At 44.1% G+C, this 20,134-nt stretch overlaps 1 protein-coding gene across 4 annotated transcripts in view; it reads right to left on the bottom strand.

Moving 5' to 3' along the window:
• Positions 1 to 2,390: 2,390 nt before the first annotated feature.
• The window catches only part of rnf157 (ring finger protein 157), a 37,761-nt gene continuing 20,017 nt past the window's right edge, over positions 2,391 to 20,134 (bottom strand). Inside the window, exons 11-18 of one of the 4 annotated variants that reach the window (XM_024431090.2) lie at positions 18,567 to 18,799; positions 17,308 to 17,410; positions 17,117 to 17,225; positions 16,804 to 17,012; positions 11,750 to 11,798; positions 8,727 to 8,834; positions 7,247 to 7,281; positions 3,348 to 3,442 (exon numbers count right to left, since the gene is read on the bottom strand). In XM_024431090.2, the coding sequence (XP_024286858.1) occupies positions 7,247 to 7,281; positions 8,727 to 8,834; positions 11,750 to 11,798; positions 16,804 to 17,012; positions 17,117 to 17,225; positions 17,308 to 17,410; positions 18,567 to 18,799 (846 nt within the window). In that variant the 3' untranslated portion in view covers positions 3,348 to 3,442. Of the gene's footprint in view, positions 3,443 to 7,246; positions 7,282 to 8,726; positions 8,835 to 11,749; positions 11,799 to 16,803; positions 17,013 to 17,116; positions 17,226 to 17,307; positions 17,411 to 18,566; positions 18,800 to 20,134 lie in introns of all 4 variants that reach the window. The other 3 variants (XM_024431071.2, XM_024431081.2, XM_024431100.2) reach the window with 3 other exon arrangements.

The raw sequence follows: 20,134 nt of genomic DNA, 5'->3' as shown, positions 1-20,134 counted from the left end.
CTAATTAATCGGCCATTCCGATTAATCTGTCGACCTCTAGTCGCCACCATATAAATCTCCATTCTGGAATGTAAGTATGGCTTTTCTGTTCTATTCTAGAACCCTGACCAAGCTCCTCCACAATCTCAATGCATGAGACATTGCTCCCTTCATAAATCAATTGAGGGCACTAGATATGGAATAGGGTTACATTTTGGAAGCATCACATGCTTTCTCTGGTCTACAAAAGTGAACCACGGTCCATATACCGTAGATGAGAGGGATACAGGTAGGGGTGTTTGAGCTGACAGTGTGTAAACACTAGCTAACTGAGAGCTTTTGCCAGCTTGTAGTTGGGGATAAGGAAGAGGGCATCTATAGTGTGTCTTATTGACAATCTATGCATCTCAAATGGCTCCCTATTCCCCATATAGCTTACTACCTTTACTTAAAGGGGAATTGGGCTCTGGTCAAATGTAGTGCACTATATAGGGAATAGGGTGTCATTTGGAGATAATGGGAAGGTCTCAATTGCATACTCCTCACATACTCTCTCCTAATTTCCTTCTCAAAACCCATTGGATGAGAAAGCCAGAGGTCCCTCCACTCTGACCTCCTCCAATGGGTTTTGAGAAGACAAGGAGAGAAGATGCAAGGAGTATACAATTGAGATCGTCCCATAATGACAATACAGAAAGGTCAGAGGTGTGTACCACTGTGGGTACTCTACAGGGGTGTTGAGACTGACCTAGACTTTCATGTTTTACTCTACAATCGCCTCATGCACCGCAAAGTCTGTTGCCTAGGTAACAGCTAGAAGTGCATTCATTGTTGCACTTCAAAACAATTAATAATTTCACATACAGTACCAGTCAAAAGTTTGGACACTCCTATTCATTCAAAACTATGAAATAACACATATGGAATCATGTAGTAACCAATAAAGTGTTAAACAAATCAAATATCTGTTTTATATTTGAGATTCTTCAAAGTAGCCACCCTTTGCCTTCATGACAGCTTTGCACACTCTTGGCATTCTCTCAACCAGCTTCATGAGGTAGTCACCTGGAATACATTTCAATTAACAGGTGTGCCTTGTTAAAAGTTAATTTGTGGAATTTCTTCCCATCTTAATGCGTTTGAGCCAATCAGTTGTGTTGTGACAAGGTAGGGGTGGTATACAGAAGATGGCACTATTTGGTAAAATACCAAGTCCATTTTATGGCAGGAACAGCTCAAATAAGCAAAGAGAAACAACAGTTCATCATTACTTTAAGACATGAAGGTCAGTCAATACGGAACATTTCAAGAACTATGAACGTTTCTTCAAGTGCAGTCGCAAAAATCATCAATCGCTATGATGAAACTGTCTTTCATGAGAACCGCCACAGGAAAGGAAGCCCCAGAGTTACCTCTGCTGGAGAGGATATGTTTATTAGAGCTACCAGCCTCAGAAATAGCGGCCCAAATAAAAGCTTCAGAGTATAAGTAACAGACACATCTCAACATCAACTGTTCAGAGGAGACTGCGTGAATCAGGCCTTCATGGTTGAATTGCTGAAAAGAAACCACTACTAAAAGACTCCAATAAGAAGAAGAAACTTGCTTGGGCCAAGAAACATGAACAATGGACATTAGACCAGTGGAAATCTGTTGTTTGGTCTGATAAGTTAATATTTGAGATTTTTGGTTCCAACCGCCGTGTCTTTGTGAGACACAGAGTAGGTGAACGGATGTTCTCCGCATGTGTGGTTCCCACTGTGAAGCATGGAGGAGGAGGTGTGGGGGTGCTTTGCTGGGGACACTGTCTGTGATTTATTTAGAATTCAAGGCACACTTAACCAGCATGACTATCACAGCATTCTGCAGCGATACGCCATCCAGTCCTTTTTGTGCTTAGTGGGATTCCTCATTTGTTTTTCAACAGGACAATGACCCAACACACCTCCAGGCAGTGTAAGGGTTATTTGACCAAGAAGGAGAGTGAGGGAGTGCTGCATCAGATGACCTGGCCTTAACCCAATTGAGATCAAATCTAATTTTATTTGTCACATGCGCCGAATACAACAGGTGTAGTAGACCTTACAGTGAAATGTTTACTTACAAGCCCTAAACCAACAATGCTGTTTTAAGAAAATACCTAAGAGTGTGCAAAGCTGTCAAGGCAAAGGGTGGCTACTTTGAAGAATCTAAAATCTAAACTATATTTTGATTTGTTTAACAGTTCTTTTACGACATGATTCCATGTGTTATTTCATAGTTTACTATTATTCTAAAATGTAGAAAATAGTAAAAATAAAGAAACATCCTTGAATGAGTAGGTGTGTCAAAATTTTGACTGGTACTGTATAATCATCCACATAATAAACAACACATTTTTGTTTAAACAAATAAAACACAAGATCATGTGACAAAATTACCAGGAGAGCTTTACCCTAAAAACAACATAAATTAAACAAAATACAGGTTTTCACAAAATGAGGGGAAAAAGTTTCAGGTTTGTCTACCAAACAGCACATGTGTTTTTGTAGGGTGGTGTATGTGTTGGGAAAGGTGTGCAAGGGGTACATGGGGTAGTTCAAAGTTCAGAGGTCATTCTTCTATAGTTAATAATCCCAAAACAAATCATTACATTACATTCCCCTCTGAGTTACACATACTCCATCAGCATTGTACATTCTCCCGTCTCCTTTACAGTTCAGTATCTACCACCATTTTGGAGCAAATCAAGTCCTCCATTTTGGATCAAATCCTCCATTCACCACCACATACAGCACGTCCAGTTTCTTAGCTAACAAGGATAATCCCATTCAGACCAGGTAGTTGTGGGAGGACAGAACACTGCTGAGTACAGTAGGGCTGCTTGGAGACATCAGAGCGCTGCATACAAAACCACGGCCAGAGATTTCTGGTTCATGGACCGGAGTACACTGACTGGTTGGTTGTTAGAGGCAAGGGGAGGCATCTCAAAAGATGAACTCATGACAAAAAACACAAGAAAGACATTATGACACATTGAGGGGGGGTGGTCTAACTCTACCAGTCTCCTTCTTGGACTGTGGATTGGTTAAATCCTCGTCTTCAAAACTTCCCTTTTAGAATTAGCAACTGAGATAAACGCTCCTCCTCTTTAGTCCAGAGTGAAGAGAAGTGTGGGATGGTTGAGTGAGGACACTGCCTCAGGATGGATGAGGGACATGGGAGTTGGTTAATCAGGTGAGGAGATGCAGTAAGGAAGGTCTACTGCGCAATCATGAGGTTGCCTAAAATGAATCACATATCAGTGTGTGCTGTTAATTGGACGTGTGTGTGTGTGGTCAGCGGCGTAGTGTGGGAGGTATGTGTTTGGGACTCTGACTGTCCATTGTCTCCACCCTCTGCTCCTCCAGGTTGATATTACTGGTGGAGGCGTGGTGGGAGAGGGGCTCCAACACTGGCCTATATCCTCCCAGATACATCAGACCTGAGAGAGAGAGAGAGAGAGAGAGACAGAGACAGACAAAAGCGAGAAAGAAAAAAGGAAAAAGAGAGAGAAAAATAAAGGATGTAAAATAAAAACAACATGCAAGGCCCTTGTGTTGAGGACTGCTCGCTGTTCTCTCTCCACCTAGTGGGCGATAATGGTAGTCTGAAGTCTGTGGCTGGCCAGTCTAACATGCTGACCAGACCGCTTGCCCGTGCGCGCCCGCCATCGAGTGCATGTTAATTTTGTCCACCCACACCAGACGTGATCAGGACACGCAGGTTGAAATATCAAAACAAACTCTGAACTATATTAATTTGGGGACATGTCAAAAAATCCTTAAACATTTATGTCAATTTAGCTAACTAGCTTGCTATTGCAAGCTAATTTGTTCTGGGATATAAACATTGGGTTGTTATTTTACCTGAAAAGCACAAGGTCCTCTATTCTGTGATTTAATCCACAGATAAAAGGGTAAACCGAGTTTGTTTCGAGTAATCTCTACTCCTTAGGTTTCTTCTTTTTGTTTGGACTTTATATGGCGGTTGGCAACCAACTTTAAGGTGCATTACCACAACCAACTGGACTGGATTGTGGACCTCAGTTCATCTTTCAATCACCCACGTGGGTATATGCTCCTAAAAACCAATGATGAGATAGGGGAGGCGGGACTTGCAGCGCATCAAGTGTCACAAATAGAACCAAGTTCTATTTTAGCGCCTGGTTAAGCAGATGCTAGTTGACGCCCTCGAGCAGTGTGGGTGCAATGATTGAATAACATGTAGAGTGGCAAGAAAAAGTATGTGAACCCTTTATAAATACCTGGATTTCTGCATAAATTGGTCATGAAGATCAGATCAAAATGTATCGAGGTCACAACAATAGACAAACACATCCTGCTTAAACTAATAACACAAAAACAATGATACGTTTTCATGTCTTTATTGAACACACAGTGTAAACATTCAAAGTGCAGGGTGGAAAAAGTATGTGAACCCTTTGATTCAATAACTGGTTGACCCTCCTTTGGCAGCAATAACCTTAACCAAACGTTTTCTGTAGTTGCGGATCAGACCTGCACAACGGTCAGAAGGAATTTTGGACCATTCCTCTTTACAAAACTGTTTCAGTTCAGCAATATTCTTGTGATGTCTTGTGTGAACTGCTCTCTTGAGATCATGCCACAGCATCTCAATCGGGTTGAGGTCAGGACACTGACTGGGCCACTACAGAAGGTATATTTTCTTCTGTTGAAGCCATTCTGTTGTTGATCTACTTCTGTGTTTTTGGTCATTGTCCTGTTGCATCACACAACTTCTGTTGAGCTTCAATTGGCAGACAGGTAGCCTAACATTTTCCTGCAAAATGTCTTGATAAATTGGGAATACATTTTTCCGTCGATGATAGCAAGCTGTCCAGGCCCTGAGGCAGCAGAGCAACCCCAAATACTGAGGCTCCCTCCACCATACTTTACAGTTGGGATGAGGTTTTGATGTTGGTGTGCTGTGCCTTTTTCCTCCACACGTGTTGTGTGTTCCTTCCAAACAACTCAACTGTAGTTTCATCTGTACACATAATATTTTGTCAGTAGTAGCGCCTATCGACTACAGCTCGGCATTTAACACCATGGTACCCTCCAAGCTCGTCATCAAGCTCGAGACCCTGGGTCTCGACCCCGCCCTGTGCAACTAGGTACTGGACTTCCTGACGGGCCGCCCCCAGGTGGTGAGGGTAGGCAACAACATCTCCACCCCGCTGATCCTCAACACTGGGGCCCCACAAGTGTGCGTTCTGAGCCCTCTCCTGTACTCCCTGTTCACCCACGACTGCGTGGCCACGCACGCCTCCAACTCAATCATCAAGCACTCACAAACTTCTACAGATGCACAATCGAGAGCATTCTGGCGGGCTGTATCACCGCCTGGTACGGCAACTGCTCCGCCCACAACCGTAAGGCTCTCCAGAGGGTAGTGAGGTCTGCACAACGCATCACCGGGGGCAAACTACCTGCCCTCCAGGACACGTACACCACCCGATGTCACAGGAAGGCCATAAAGATCATCAAGGACAACAACCACCCGAGCCACTTCCTGTTCACCCCGCTATCATCCAGAAGGCGAGGTCAGTACAGGTGCATCAAAGCTGGGACCGAGGGACTGAAAAACAGCTTCTATCTCAAGGCCATCAGACTGTTAAACAGCCACCACTAACATTGAGTGGCTGCTACCAACACACTGACTCAACTCCAGCCACTTTAATAATGGGAATTGATGGGAAATGATGTAAAATATATCACTAGCCACTTTAAACAATGCTACCTAATATAATATTTACATACCCTACATTATTCATCTCATATGTATACGTATATACTGTACTCTATATCATCTACAGCATCTTTATGTAATACATGTATCACTAGCCACTTTAACTATGCCACTTTGTTTACATACTCATCTCATATGTATATACTGTACTCGATACCATCTACTGCATCTTGCCTATGCCGCTCTGTACCGTCACTCATTCATATATCTTTATGTACATATTCTTTATCCCCTTACACTTGTGTGTATAAGACAGTAGTTTTGGAATTGTTAGTTAGATTACTTGTTGGTTATTACTGCATTGTCGGAACTAGAAGCACAAGCATTTCGCTACACTCGCATTAACATCTGCTAACCATGTGTATGTGACAAATAAAAATTGATTTGATTTGATTGGACTCCAGGTTAGCTGACTCCTGACTCCAATTAGCTTTTGGAGATTAGCCCTCACCTCCTCCATGTAGGCTGTCTCGTCGATGTTGGTCAAGCCTACCACTGTAGTGTTGTCTGCAAACTTGATGATTAAGTTGGAGGCGTGCATGGCCATGCAGTCATGGGTGAACAGGGAGTACAGGAAAGGGCTGAGAACGCATCCTTGTGAGGCCCCAGTGTTGAGGATCAGCGGGATGGAGATGTTGTTTCCTACCTTCACCACCTGGGGGCGGCAAGGAGTCCAGGACCCAGTTGCACCCAGTTGAATTCCCAGTTGAATACTGAGCTGTAGTCAATGAACAGCATTCTTACATAGGTATTCCTCTTGTCCAGATGGGTTAGGGCAGTGTGATGACGATTGCATCGTCTGTGGACCTATTTGGGCGGTAAGCAAATTGGAGTGGGTCTAGGGTGTCAGGTAGGGTGGTGATATGATCCTTGAATAGTCTCTCAAAGCACTTCATGATGACAGAAGTGAGTGCTACCTGGCGATAGTCATTTAGTTCAGTTACCTTTGCTTTCTTGGGAACAGGAACAATGGTAGCCATCTTGAAAAATGTGAGGACAACAGACTGGGATAGGGATTGATTGAATATGTCCGTAAACACACCAGACAGCTGGTCTGCGCATGCTCTGTGGACGCGGCTAGGGCCATCTGGGCTGGCAGCCTTGCGAGGGTTAACACGTTTAAATGTTTTACTCACATCAGAGGAGAGCCCACAGTCATTGGTAGCAGGCCATGTCGGTGGCACTGTATTGTCATCAAAACAGGAAAATAAGTTTAATTTGTCTGGGAGCAAGACGTCGATGTCCGCGATGGGGCTGGTTTTCTTTTTGTAATCCATGATTTGAAGACCCTGCCACATACGTCTCGTGTTTGAGCCATTGAATTGTGACTCTACTTTGTCTCTATACTGACGCTTTGCTTGTTTGATTGCCTCCTTGCCATGATTAAATGCTGTGCTTCGCGCTTTCAGTTTTTCTGAAAGTGCGAAGTTTAGTGAACAATCTCTAACCTATCAGCTAGCCACAGCTATAGCCATACCTATTCCTCAATGTGCACAGGGCATGAGTCCACATCTGTCCATCCGAAAGAGAGATTGAGAGGAGGGGCATCGAAGAGGAGACAGAAAATATTAAATGATGGATAGAGAGAAACAAAGAGAGAGAATAGAACACATTTACGGCACAGAGAATTCATCTGACAACAACCACAGTAGGGGGAGCGAGGTGAGGGGGCAGTGGGGGAAATACGTTGGGAGTTACAGGAATGGGAGGAGCTAAGGCTTCGTCTGCAATTATTATTATATTTTTAAATTTAGGCAGAGTCCTTAAAGATTGACTTCCTTTTAAGACACATTTTTGAGAGTTAACGACGTGGTCTCTTCATTGAAAGAACAGACATCCTTTAAAATAGGGAATGCTCTCAAGTGGCCAGACCTCTAAATCTCTGCGTTCACTCTGCGGCCTGAGCTTTTTGATAAAAAGGCCGGAAAACAGGGACTAGTCGTTTCAGAGTTGGTGGCCACAGAAACTGCATCCATGTTAGAGTGCTACAGACTTAGAGAAACAAAGCTAAAGGGCAGTTTTTACACCTGTTTTTGGATACTAGTTGTTCTTGCCAAAACCAGCACCTGGATCTTGACAGACTGCACTGGGTTTTCTCTTGCTCTTTGCATAGAGAAAAAAGCCTTTCACTCCCCTTCCCTTACTGTAACTTGCTTCAGCACAGCAGAGAGAGGACATCAGGCAAGCAAGGGAGAAGCAAAGGAGAAGGAGAGATGGAGGGATGAGTCGCTGACGATAAGCAAAGCGGCTCAGAGCTGGCAGACACTGAACATGAACTTGGAACTCTGGGATGGAGCATAGAGAACAACCACACACCCACGCTCTCACACACACACATGCTCTCACATACATGCTCTCACACACAAATGTGAAGACACACACTTTGTCATACACACAGGAGCTTTTTGCTGGGAGGAGAGGAGGGAAGAGAATGCATAACTACCCACTACTGAGAAAAACAACAAGAACGAACAACAACCACGGCAGTGAAGGATGGGGGGATGATGAGAAGAAAGAAGCCTCCTGTTCTAACTGCTGAGAAAGATACACTGTCTTGTGTTTGATATGGATGGATCACAGCCTCATTTATTTTGGGTCAATATTTTCTTCCTTCAATGTCACGGAATCTGTTTCCTGAGCCATTTGAGATGAAACAACTCTAGTAGACCGACATTTTATGGGGTATATAATCCGAATATCTCGCCTCTTCACTTTCTCCATTTATAGTAATTAAAATCTCAGCTAGAAACATAGGAACCTCAGTTTTGACGAAAAACGGTCTCCCTCTCGCTCCACCCTCTCCATTGTCTCTCTACCCTGACTTCTGTTCCACTGTTTCTCCTCTCCATTGTCCCTCGCTCCCTTCTTATTTCCTTTCACTGACATCCCCCCTCTCTACCCCACCCCATGCCCAGTCTCAGCTTTGATTGGTCCATGTTCAGTAAGTTGCCACTCACCGGCGAATCGGCTGTCGGGAACCTGCTCATTGTCCAGCCACCCCAAACAGGGTGTGTCACAGAGGGCGTGATTGTTATTGGCCAACTCTGGACACCTGCTCCGCCTACCTGCAAGCGGGGGCAAAGGTCAAACAACAATAGCCAGGCACAGCAGGGGGGAGGGAGAGGGGGTGTAAATGGGGGTCAGTAGCTTTTCGATGACTCTGCTTGTGTGTGTGTGTGTGTGTGTGTGTGTGTGTGTGTGTGTGTGTGTGTGTGTGTGTGTGTGTGTGTGTGTGTGTGTGTGTGTGTGTGTGTGTGTGTGTGTGTGTGTGTGTAAAAGAGGGCATGGGTGAGATCATGTGATGATGGTTAGCATGTGGCTCAGGCTCAGAGGATGCACACAGAGAAGCAGTGACACAAGCGTGCAAACATACGTCACATGCACATGAACATATAGAGAGACAGGATTCCTTTGGTTTCCTTATTAACTCATTTATTCATTCATTGTTTGTTTATTGTTCACCACTCCACACATGCACACATCCACTACAACTGGACTGGAGAAAAATACATATTAAGAAGATGTATGGTGATTAAGATAATGTCACAAGCAAACACACACAAAAGACACACAAACATGCAGACATAGTATTTAAACACACATTCATAAATAACACGCACACACTGACACACACTCAAACTCTGGACAAACAAACACACACATTCACACACACACAAACTCTGAGTTCACGCACACGCACATTCATACACACTCAAACTCTGAGGACACTGAGAGGCAGGGTTAGAGATTCAATCCCAATGTATCTGACTTTTGAATGGTGGAATAGAGAAGGGAAAGCAGATGAGAAGGAGAGGTGGGGAAGCTATGACTCCAAACATATACACACAAAAAGAGAGAGGGAGAGACACACACACACACAAATATACTGTAAACACAATTGCATATCAGATTGTGGAATCTAAGCAGTGCATGCAGAGCACAGCAGGCAAACATACACAAGCATTGGCAAACCAACGACACACACACACACACACACTAAACCAAATGCATATGTGCAAACGGATGATAAGTGATGGTTTCACCGATGGTCAGTGTTGTAACACCTTTTCGGATAGTCCATATGTAGATGCTCTAACCCTAACCCTAGCTCTAACCCCAAACCTAACCCTAACCCTAGCTCTAACCCCAACCCTAACCCTAGCTCTAACCCTAACCCTAGCTCTAACCCTAACCCTAGCTCTAACCCTAACCCTAGCTCTAACCCTAACTCTAACCCTAGCTCTAACCCTAACCCTAGCTCTAACCCTAGCTCTAACCTTAACCCTAACTCTAACCCTAACTCTAACCCTAACCCTAGCTCTAACCCTAACCCTAACTCTAACCCTAGCTCTAACCCTAACTCTAACCCTAACCCTAGCTCTAACCCTAACTCTAACCCTAGCTCTAACCCTAACCATAACCCTAGCTCTAACCCTAACTCTAACCATAACCCTAGCTCTAACCCTAACCCTAACTCTAACTAACCCTAACCCTAGCTCTAACCCTAGCTCTAACTAACCCTAACTCTAACCCTAACTCTAACCCTAACCCTAGCTCTAACCCTAACCCTAACCCTAGCTCTAACCCTAGCTCTAACCCTAACCCTAGCTCTAACCCTAACTAACCCTAGCTCTAACTAACCTAACCCTAGCTCTAACCCTAACTCTAACCATAACCCTAGCTCTAACCCTAACCCTAACTCTAACCCTAACCCTAGCTCTAACCCTAACTCTAACCCTAACCCTAGCTCTAACCCTAACCCTAGCCTAACCCTAACCCTAGCTCTAACCCTAGCTCTAACCTTAACCCTAACTCTAACCCTAACTCTAACCCTAGCTCTAACCCTAACTCTAAAGCTCTAACCCTAACTCTAACCCTAACCCTAGCTAACCCTAACCCTAACCCTAAAGCTCTAACCCTAACCCTAACCTTAACCCTAACTCTAACCCTAACTCTAACCCTAGCTCTAACCCTAACCCTAACTCTAACCCTAACCCTAGCTCTAACCCTAACTCTAACCCTAACCCTAGCTCTAACCCTAACTCTAACCCTAACTCTAACCCTAACCATAACCCTAACTCTAACCCTAACCATAACCCTAGCTCTAACCCTAGCTCTAACCCTAACTCTAACCCTAAATCTAACCCTAACCCTAGCTCTAACCCTAACTCTAACCCTAACCCTAGCTCTAACCCTAGCTCTAACTCTAACCCTAACCCTAGCTCTAACCCTAACCGTAAGCTTAGCAAGCAATTGCTTATCAAAAGGTAGTTTGTTGATAGTGTGACCATTGTTCGAGCATCTACAGACGGAAATTCCGGACTAGCCAAATAAAGTGTGACCAGTATTTTAGCCCACATTATCATTTACAATAGAGAGAATCTAGCATGGCACCCCTTAAAACACCCTGCCATCTCACTAATAATGAGCTTTATATGGTAGTTTACAGGATAGGGTGCTGTAACAGGGTAGTCAGTCACTAAAAGGCCATGTTAGAAAGGACAAAAGTGGAAATATTGTAAGAAATGATGAGCGAGTAAACCCCGGGGCATTTTTTACTTAAATATTTATAGTAATTTGAATTCAAAGTCAATGAAAGGTAATTACTACTTAAAATGTATATGTGGTACTGACTCAAAACTAAATGAGAAGTATAATAACAAATTAACTTTTTCCCAGCATGCTCTACTGCAGGTATATTTTTTGGAATTGTTTTTAATATCTGTGTTTTTGCATGTACATTTTGTGATGACAGCACATTGGAGTTTACAGTGCAGTGTACAGGTGATATTTGTTCCCCAATGTAGGGCTTAGGCAAGGAGTTAGTAAGGGTGAGGCTTTAAGTTAGGATTAGTGGGTAACATTGTATTAGTGCTTAGACTGCCACGTACTTCTGTCCTTTCCAGCATGGCCAGATAGTGAGGAGGGTAAAGCAGAGAGAGGGGTCAGAGGTGAGAGGTCAATGAGAGGTCCTATTTACCCTGCTTGTGGAAAGGGGAGGGGCAGTGTTCCTCTGTGACATCATTTCCCTGTGAGAAGGAGAGAGACAGATTCATGTTGTGTTGTATTGTATTGTATATTTGATATGTTTAAATATGCCATTCCTATAGTTTAGGTACAATACGATATATGTAACTCTGAATCCTGCTCTTCTGACACAGCGACTGAGAAGTTATGTTCTTTTGGCTCTATGGGTAGTTCCTTCACTATGAGGAAACACTAAAACAGTACAGAAATGCACTAAGAAAAAATAAGGAACAGCATGTCAGAAAGCTCAATGTGAAGGATGAACCCATAGAATCAAATCCCTTCTGGGAAAATTGGAACACAAACAACAACACGAAGAGCTACCTATGGATAAAGATGCATGGATAAAATACTTCTCCAACCTTTTTGGCCATATAACAAAGAACCAAGAACAGAAATGTATACATGATAATTTATGAATCAGTTATTAATAAGTACTACCAGAACCCATTGGATTCTCCAATTACATTGGATAAGCTACAGGACTAAATACAAACCTTCCAACCCAAAAAGGCCTGTATATTGATGGTATACTGAACTAAATGATAAAATATACAGACCCCTGAATTCAAATTGGCTATTCTTAAACTCAATATTATCCTCAGCTCTGGCATCTTCACAATATTTGGAACCAATCCACAAAAGTGGAGACAAATTTGACCCCAATGATTACCGTGAAATCTGTGTCAACAGCAAAATCTTCTACAGTATCATCAATAGCAGTGAAAACAATGTCCCGAGACAATGTCAAATTGGCTTCTTACCAAAATACCGTACGACAGACCACGTATACACCCTGAAAATCCTTACAAATAAACAAAACAAAACCACATTTTTCTCATTTTGTTTAAAAAAAAAATAGTTTTGACTCAATTTGGCATGAGAATCTGATGTACAAATTGATGGAAACTGGTGTTGGAGGAAAAAAATATGACATTATATAATCAATGTACACAAACAACAAGTGTGTGTTAAAATTGGCAATAAACATACAGATTTCTTTCCTCAGGGCCATGAGGTGAGCCAGGGATGCAGCTTGAGCCCACCCTCTTCAACATTTATATCAATGAATTGGCGTGGGCTCTAGAACAGTCTGCAGCACCCGGCCTCACCCTACGGGACTCGGAAATAAAATGTCTACTGTTTGCTGATGATCTGGTGCTTCCGTCCCCAACCAAAGAAGGCCTACAGCAGCACCTACAGTCCTGTGAAAAAGTATATTTGAGATTCTTGAAAGTAGCCACCCTTTGCCTTGATGACAGCTCTGCACACTCTTCGCATTCTCTCAACCAGCTTCATGAGGTAGTCACCTGGAATGCATTTCAATTAACATGTGTGCCTTCTACAGGAGAATGTCAGGCCATCCGTCTGTGAGCTGAAGCTGAAGCACAGCTGGGTCAAGCAGCAAGACAATGATCCGAAACACAATCAAATCTGCATTTATTTCATTTATCAATGAAAATTGATAAAAAGCAACACATTTGAAGTTTTGGAATGGCCTAGTCAAAGTCCAGACCTAATACCAATTGAGATGTTGTGACAGGACTTGAAACGAACAGTTCATGCTTGAAAACCCACAAATGTCGCTGACTTAAAGCAGTTCTGCATGCATGAGTGGGCCAAAATTCCTCCACAGCGACGTGAGAGACGAATCAACAACTACAGGAACAATTTGGTTGCAGTCATTGCAGCTAAAAATGGCACAACCAGTTATTGAGTGTAAGGGGGCAATTACTTTCACACACAGGGGCATTGGGTGTTGCATAACTGTGTTTATGAAATAAATAAAATAGGTATCCATTTTTTGTTTGTTAAATGTAAACTCAGTTTCCCTTTATCTAATTATGGGTTTCGGTTGAAGATCTGATAACATTCAGTATCAAAAATGTGCAAAAGTAGAGAAAATCAGAAAGGAGTCAAATACTTTTTCACGGCACTGTAGATCTTCTGCACAGATTCTGTCAGACTTGGGCCCTGACAGTGAATCTCAGTAAGACAAAAATAATGGTGCCCCAAAAAAGGTCCTGGTACCAGGACAACAAATACAAATTCTATCTAGACACGGTTGCCCTAGCGCACACAAAGAATTATACCTACCTCAGCCTAGACATCAATAACACAGGTAACTTCCATAAGGTTGTGAATGATCTAAGAGACAAGGCAAGATGGGCCCCCTATGACATAAACTCGACATCCCAATTAGAATCTGGCCCAAAAATACTTCAATCAGTTATAGAATCCATTGCCCTTTAAGATTGTGAGGTCTGGGGTCCACTCGCCAACCAAGAATTCACAAAATGGGACAAACACCCAATTGACACTGCATGCAGACTTCTGAAAAAATATACTTTGTGTACAACGCAAAACCCCAAACAATGCATTCAGAGCAGAATTAGGACTATAGTCATCAAAATCTGGAAAAGAGCTGTTAAATTCCACGATCACCTAAAAGGAAGCAATACCCACACATTCCACATCAAAGCCCTCATCTACATATGAGAAGTTCTCATCTACCTAGAGAATTCCCCTCAGCCAGCTGGTTCTGGGGCTCTATTCACACACACAAACAGAACCCACAGAGCCCCAGGCCAGCAACACAATTAGACCTCAACCAAATTATGAGAAAGCAAAAAGATTACTATTTGACACACTGGAAAGAATCAACCAAATAACAGAGCAAATTAGAATGCTATCTGGCCCTAAACAGAGAGTACACAGTACACACTGAGACTGAAAATTATTGACTATGTACAGACCCAGTGAGCAGAGCCTTGCTATTGAGAGAGGTCGCCATAGTCAGACCTGGTTCTGAAGTGCCCACTATCCACAAAAGGAAACTGAGCTACACTTCCTAACCTCCTGCCAAATGTATGACCACATTACCACAGATCACACAGACCCACAAAGAATTTGAAAACAAATCCAACATTGATAAACTGCCATACCTATTAGGCGAAATACCACAATGTGCCATCACAGCAGCAAGATTTGTGGCCCATTGCCATGACAAAAGGGCAACCAGTGGAGCACATTCTAAATACCACCAATATTTATCTGTTTATTTATCTTCCCCCACTATTCGTACTACAACTATTTGCACATTGCTAAAACACTGTACATGGCTGATAAATATAACACTTGAAATGTCTTTATCTTTTTGAAACCTTTTTGAGTACAATGTTTACTGTAAATTTTGAATAATATTTTGTTTCTGTTTAAATGTGTTTCTTCTCACTTTTGTGTATTGTTTATTTCACTTGCTTTGGCGATGTAAACATACAGTGCGTTCAAACAGACCCCTTGACTTTTTCCACATTTTGTAATGTTACAGGCTTATTCTAAAATGTATTAATATTTTTTTCCCCTCATCAATCTACACATATCCCATAATGACAAAGAAAACAGGTTTATAGATTTGTTTGAGAATTTATTGGAAAAAAATGGGATATCACATTTACATAAGTATTCACTCTTTACTCAGTACATTGTTGAAGCACCTTTGGCAGTGATTATAGCCTTGAGTATTCTTGGGTATGACGCTACAAGCTTGGCACACCTGTATTTGGGGAGTTTCTCCCATTCTTCTCCGCAGATCCTCTCAAGCTCTGTCAGGTTGGATAGGGAGTGTTGCTGCACAGCTATTTTCAGGTCTCTCCAGAGATGTTCGATTGGGTTCAAGTCCGGGCTCTGGCTGGGCCACACAAGGACATTCAGAGACTTGTCCCGAAGCTACTCCTGCTTTGTCTTGGCTGTGTGCTTAGGGTCGTTTTTCTGTTTGAAGGTGAATCTTTGCCACAGTCTGAGGTCCTCAGAGCTCTGGAGCAGGTTTTCATCAAGGATCTCTCTGTACTTTGCACCGTTCATCTTTGCCTCGATCACGCTTAGTCTCCCAGTCCCTGACACTGAAAAACATCCCCACAGCATGATGCTGCCACCACCATGCTTCACTGTAGGGATGGTGCCAGGTTTCCTCCAGATGTGACACTTGGCATTCAGGCCAAAGAGTTCAATCTTAGTTTCATCAGACCAGAGAATCTTCTTTTTCATGGTCCGAGAGTTTTTAGGTGCCTTTTTGAAAACTCCAAGCGGGCTGTAATGTGCCGATTAATGAGGAGTGGCTTCCGTCTGGCCACTCTACCATAAAGGCCTGATTGGTGGAGTGCTGCAGAGATGGTTGTCTTTCTGGAACGTTCTCCCATCTCCACAGAGGAAATCTAGAGCTCTGTCAGAGTGACCATTGGGTTTTTTGGTCCCCTCCCTGACCAAGGCCGTGCAGCCAGCTCTAGGAAGAGTCTCGTGGTTCTAAACTTCTTCAATTTAATAATGATGGAGGCTACTGTGTTCTTGGGGACCTTCAATGCTGCAGAAATGTTTTGGTACCCTTCCGTAGATCTGTGCCTCGACACAATCCTGTCTCGGAGCTCTACGGACAATTCCTTCAACCTCATGGTTTAGTTTTTGCTCTGACATACACTCAAGTCTGGGACCTTATATAGACAGGAGTGTGCCTTTCCAAATAATGTCCAATCAATTTAATTTAACACAGGTGGACTCCAATCAAGTTGTAGAAACATCTCAAGGATGAGCAATGGAAACAGGAAGCATCTGAACTCAATTTCAAGTCTCATAGCAAAGGGTTGGAATACTTATCTAAATAAGGTTTTTCTGTTTTTTATTTTTAATACATTTGCAAAAATGTCTAAAAACCTGTTTTCACTTCGTCATTATAGGGTATTGTGTGTCAATTGCTGAGGAAAAACATTTATTTAATGATTTTTAGAATAAGGCTGTGACGTAACAAAATGTAGTAAAAGTCAAGGGGTCTGAATATTTCCGAAGGCACTGTACGTTTCCAATGCCAATACATCCCCATTGAATTGAATTGAGAGAGTGAGAGACAGAGCGAAAGAGAGAGGGGGGGTATTCTCTATATCACAACAAGCCATTTTTCTAGGAGTACCCCACTCTCTCCTCTCTCATCCCCCTGTTCCCCCTCATGTTTCTCACCTCCCCGTCCTGCTGTGAGGGTCCCCGGCTCTCCATGGGTGCGTCCTGGATCTTATCCCCCTCTGTGTCTCCCCCCTCCACCTCTCCCTCCGGTCCGGCCAGGTAGGAACCAGACATGGAGGACAGGGTGTCAGTGCTGATCTGAGAGTGCTGGCTGTGGGAGAAAGCCATGGACATGACTGACTGAGCCAGGCTACTGCTCACTGGGTCTGTGTGGGAGAGAGAGAGGAGGAGACAATTAACAGTGTTTTATAATTTGACACATTGGACACATTTTCCATTGCCCATCCCCTGACAGCCCCAGCAGGACTACCTTCGGGGGAGGTGATGGTGGAGGAGAAAGGTGTCCCAGTACAGGAGGACTGGTCTATGGCTCCAGACGAGGATAGAGTCAGGTTCTCACTCTCTGAAGTTACACCACTCTGGAACAGAGAGAGTAAGGTCAAACATACACCGGACACAGACAAACACGCATACACAAACTGTGTCAGAATGTCAGTGTACCTCAAGTTGTTGTTTCCGGCGGCAGGCCTGAACCTCTGATTCACTGTGTTGTGACTTCTTTCCCTCCTCCCCTGGCAGCACTGAAGAATTCTGAGAGATAGACCTGACACATCCCACAATGCAACAGTCAGAATCATAAACACCACAGCAAACACTCTAACAACTCTCCCTTTGTCCGGACATAAAAACACTACATGAATAGTAGCAGGTGTCCATCTGTGGACACATGCTCGTTGAACATCTCATTCCAAAATCATGTGCATTAATATGGAGTTGGTCCCCCCCTTTGCTGCTACAACAGCCTCCACTCTTCTGGGAGGTTTTCCACAAGATGTTGGAACATTGCTGCGGGGACTTGCTTCCATTCAGCCACAAGAGCATCAGTGAGGTTGGGCACAGATGTTGGGCGATTATGCCTGGCTTGCAGTCGGCGTTCCAATTCATACCAAAGTTGGTCAATGGGGATGAGATCAGGGCTCTGTGCAGGCCTGTCAAGTTCTTCCACACCGATCTCGACAAACCATTTCTGTATGGACCTCTGGTGATCTTAGGCTTGTGTGCAGCTGTTCAGCCTTGGAAACCCATTTCATGAAGCTCCCAACGAACAGTTCTTGGGCTGACGTTGCTTACAGAGGCAGTTTGGAACTCGGTAGTGAGTGTTGCAACTGAGGACGGAGACATTTTTTTCAGCACTCTGCGGTCACGTTCTGTGAGCTTGTGTGGCCTACCACTTCGTGTGGCCTAGCACTTCACCGCTGAGACATTGTTGCTCATAGACATTTCCACTTCACAATAACAGCACTTATAGTTCACCAGGGCAGCTCTAGCTGGGCAGAAAATTGACGAACTGACTTGTTGGAAAGGTGGCATCCTATGACGGTGCCACGATGAAAGTCACTGAGCTCTTCAGTAAGGCCATTCTACTGCCAATGTTTGACTATGGAGATTGCATGGCTGTGTGCTCGATTTTATACACCTGTCATTAATGGGTGTGGCTAAAATAGCCAAATCCACTAATTTGAAGGGGTGTCCATATACTTTTGAATATATAGTGTATTTTCTATTAGCTAAAACTTTAAAAGTCATAGGAAATTAATTCCTATTCAAATGTACAGTATGTTTGCATCCTAAATGGCACCTTTCTCCCCATGTAGTGCACAACTTTTGAACAGACTTCAGGTCAAAACTAATGAACTTTATAGGGAATATGGTGCCATTTGGGACACAACCCTATGTCTCCAGGTGTTTGCTCCACTTACTTGGAGCCACTCTTCTTCAGTTTGAGTCCCTGGCTTGAGGTGGAGTGGTCCAGGGGGGACATGGAGTGTGCCGGGGCGGGGTGGGTCTCACTGCTGTAGGGGGGTAGGGTCCCCGAGACGTGGCCACCAGAGAGGTCCTGCAGAGGGGGGGCAGAGGGAGACACACTCAGGGGCCCGTTCAGAGCCTCCAGGAGGGACACGACCTCATAACCTGGGGGAATGTGATCCGACATCTGGGCAAGGGTGGGGGGAAAGGAGAGAGAGGAAGGATGGGACAGGGTAGAGAGAACGAAAAAAAGAGATGAGCTGTTATGTTGCTATACGTCAGCGGTCACCAACTGGTCGATCACGACAAGTCGATTACCAAACGATTACATTTTTTCGTGTTGCTCTGTTGGCGGGAAGGTGCACTTCATTCAGAAGCCCTGCACACCGGGTAGGCAAAGTGTTCCCATTTTTAACCATTTCATCTGTCTGAAAAGACAAACTCCACCTACCCTGTGGACCGGGTGATCTGTGGATAAATCGAGTGCGCCTACTGCCCTGGCCAATCGGATAGCTAAAATCACCATGCCTACAGCTGTATATACAGTTGAAGTCGGAAGTTTACATACACATAGGTTGGAGAGCTAACCATGTCTTGCTCCCAGACAAACTAAACAACTTCTTTGCTCACTTTGAGGACAATGCTCGCTTTGAGGACAATAGAGTGCCACCGACACGGCCCGCTACCAAAACCTGCAGGCTCTCCTTCACCGCAGCCAACGTGAGTAAAACATTTAAACGTGTGAACCCTTGCAAGGCTGCCGGCCCAGACGACATCCCTAGCCGCATCCTCAGAGCATGTGCAGACCAGCTGGCTGGTGTGTTTACGGACATATTCAATCAATCCATATCCCAGTCTGCTGTTCCCACATGCTTTAAGAGGGCCGCCATTGTTCCTGTTCCCAAGAAAGCCAAGGTAACTGAGCTAAACGACTATCGCCCCGTAGCACTCACTTCTGTCATCATGAAGTGCTTTGAGAGACTAGTCAAGGATCATATCACCTCCACCTCCACCCTACCTGACACCCTAGACCCACTACAATTTGCTTACCGCCACAATAGGTCCACAGATGACGCAATCGCAATCACACTGCACACTGCCCTAACCCATCTGGACAAGAGGAATACTTATGTAAGAATGCTGTTCGTCGACTACAGCTCAGCATTTAACACCATAGTACCCTCCAAACTCATTAACCTCAAGACCCTGGGTCTCGACCTCGCCCTATGCAACTGGGTCCTGGATTTTCTGACGGGACGCCCCCAGGTGGTGAGGGTAGGAAACAACATCTCCACCCCGCTGATCCTCAACACTGGGGTCCCACAAGAGTGCGTTCTCAGCTCTCTCCTGTACTCACTGTTCACCCATGACTGCGTGGCCATGCACGCCTCCAACTCAATCGTCAAGTTTGCAGACAACACTACAGTGGTAGGCTTGATCACCAACAACGACGAGACGGACTACAGAGAGGAGGTGAGGGCCCTTGGAGTGTGGTGTCAGGAAAATAACCTCACACTCAACG

Source organism: Oncorhynchus tshawytscha, linkage group LG01, assembly GCF_018296145.1.
Source record: "Oncorhynchus tshawytscha isolate Ot180627B linkage group LG01, Otsh_v2.0, whole genome shotgun sequence".
In the NCBI taxonomy this organism is placed as follows: domain Eukaryota; kingdom Metazoa; phylum Chordata; class Actinopteri; order Salmoniformes; family Salmonidae; genus Oncorhynchus; species Oncorhynchus tshawytscha.
This window is presented reverse-complemented; position numbering and strand designations above follow the sequence as displayed.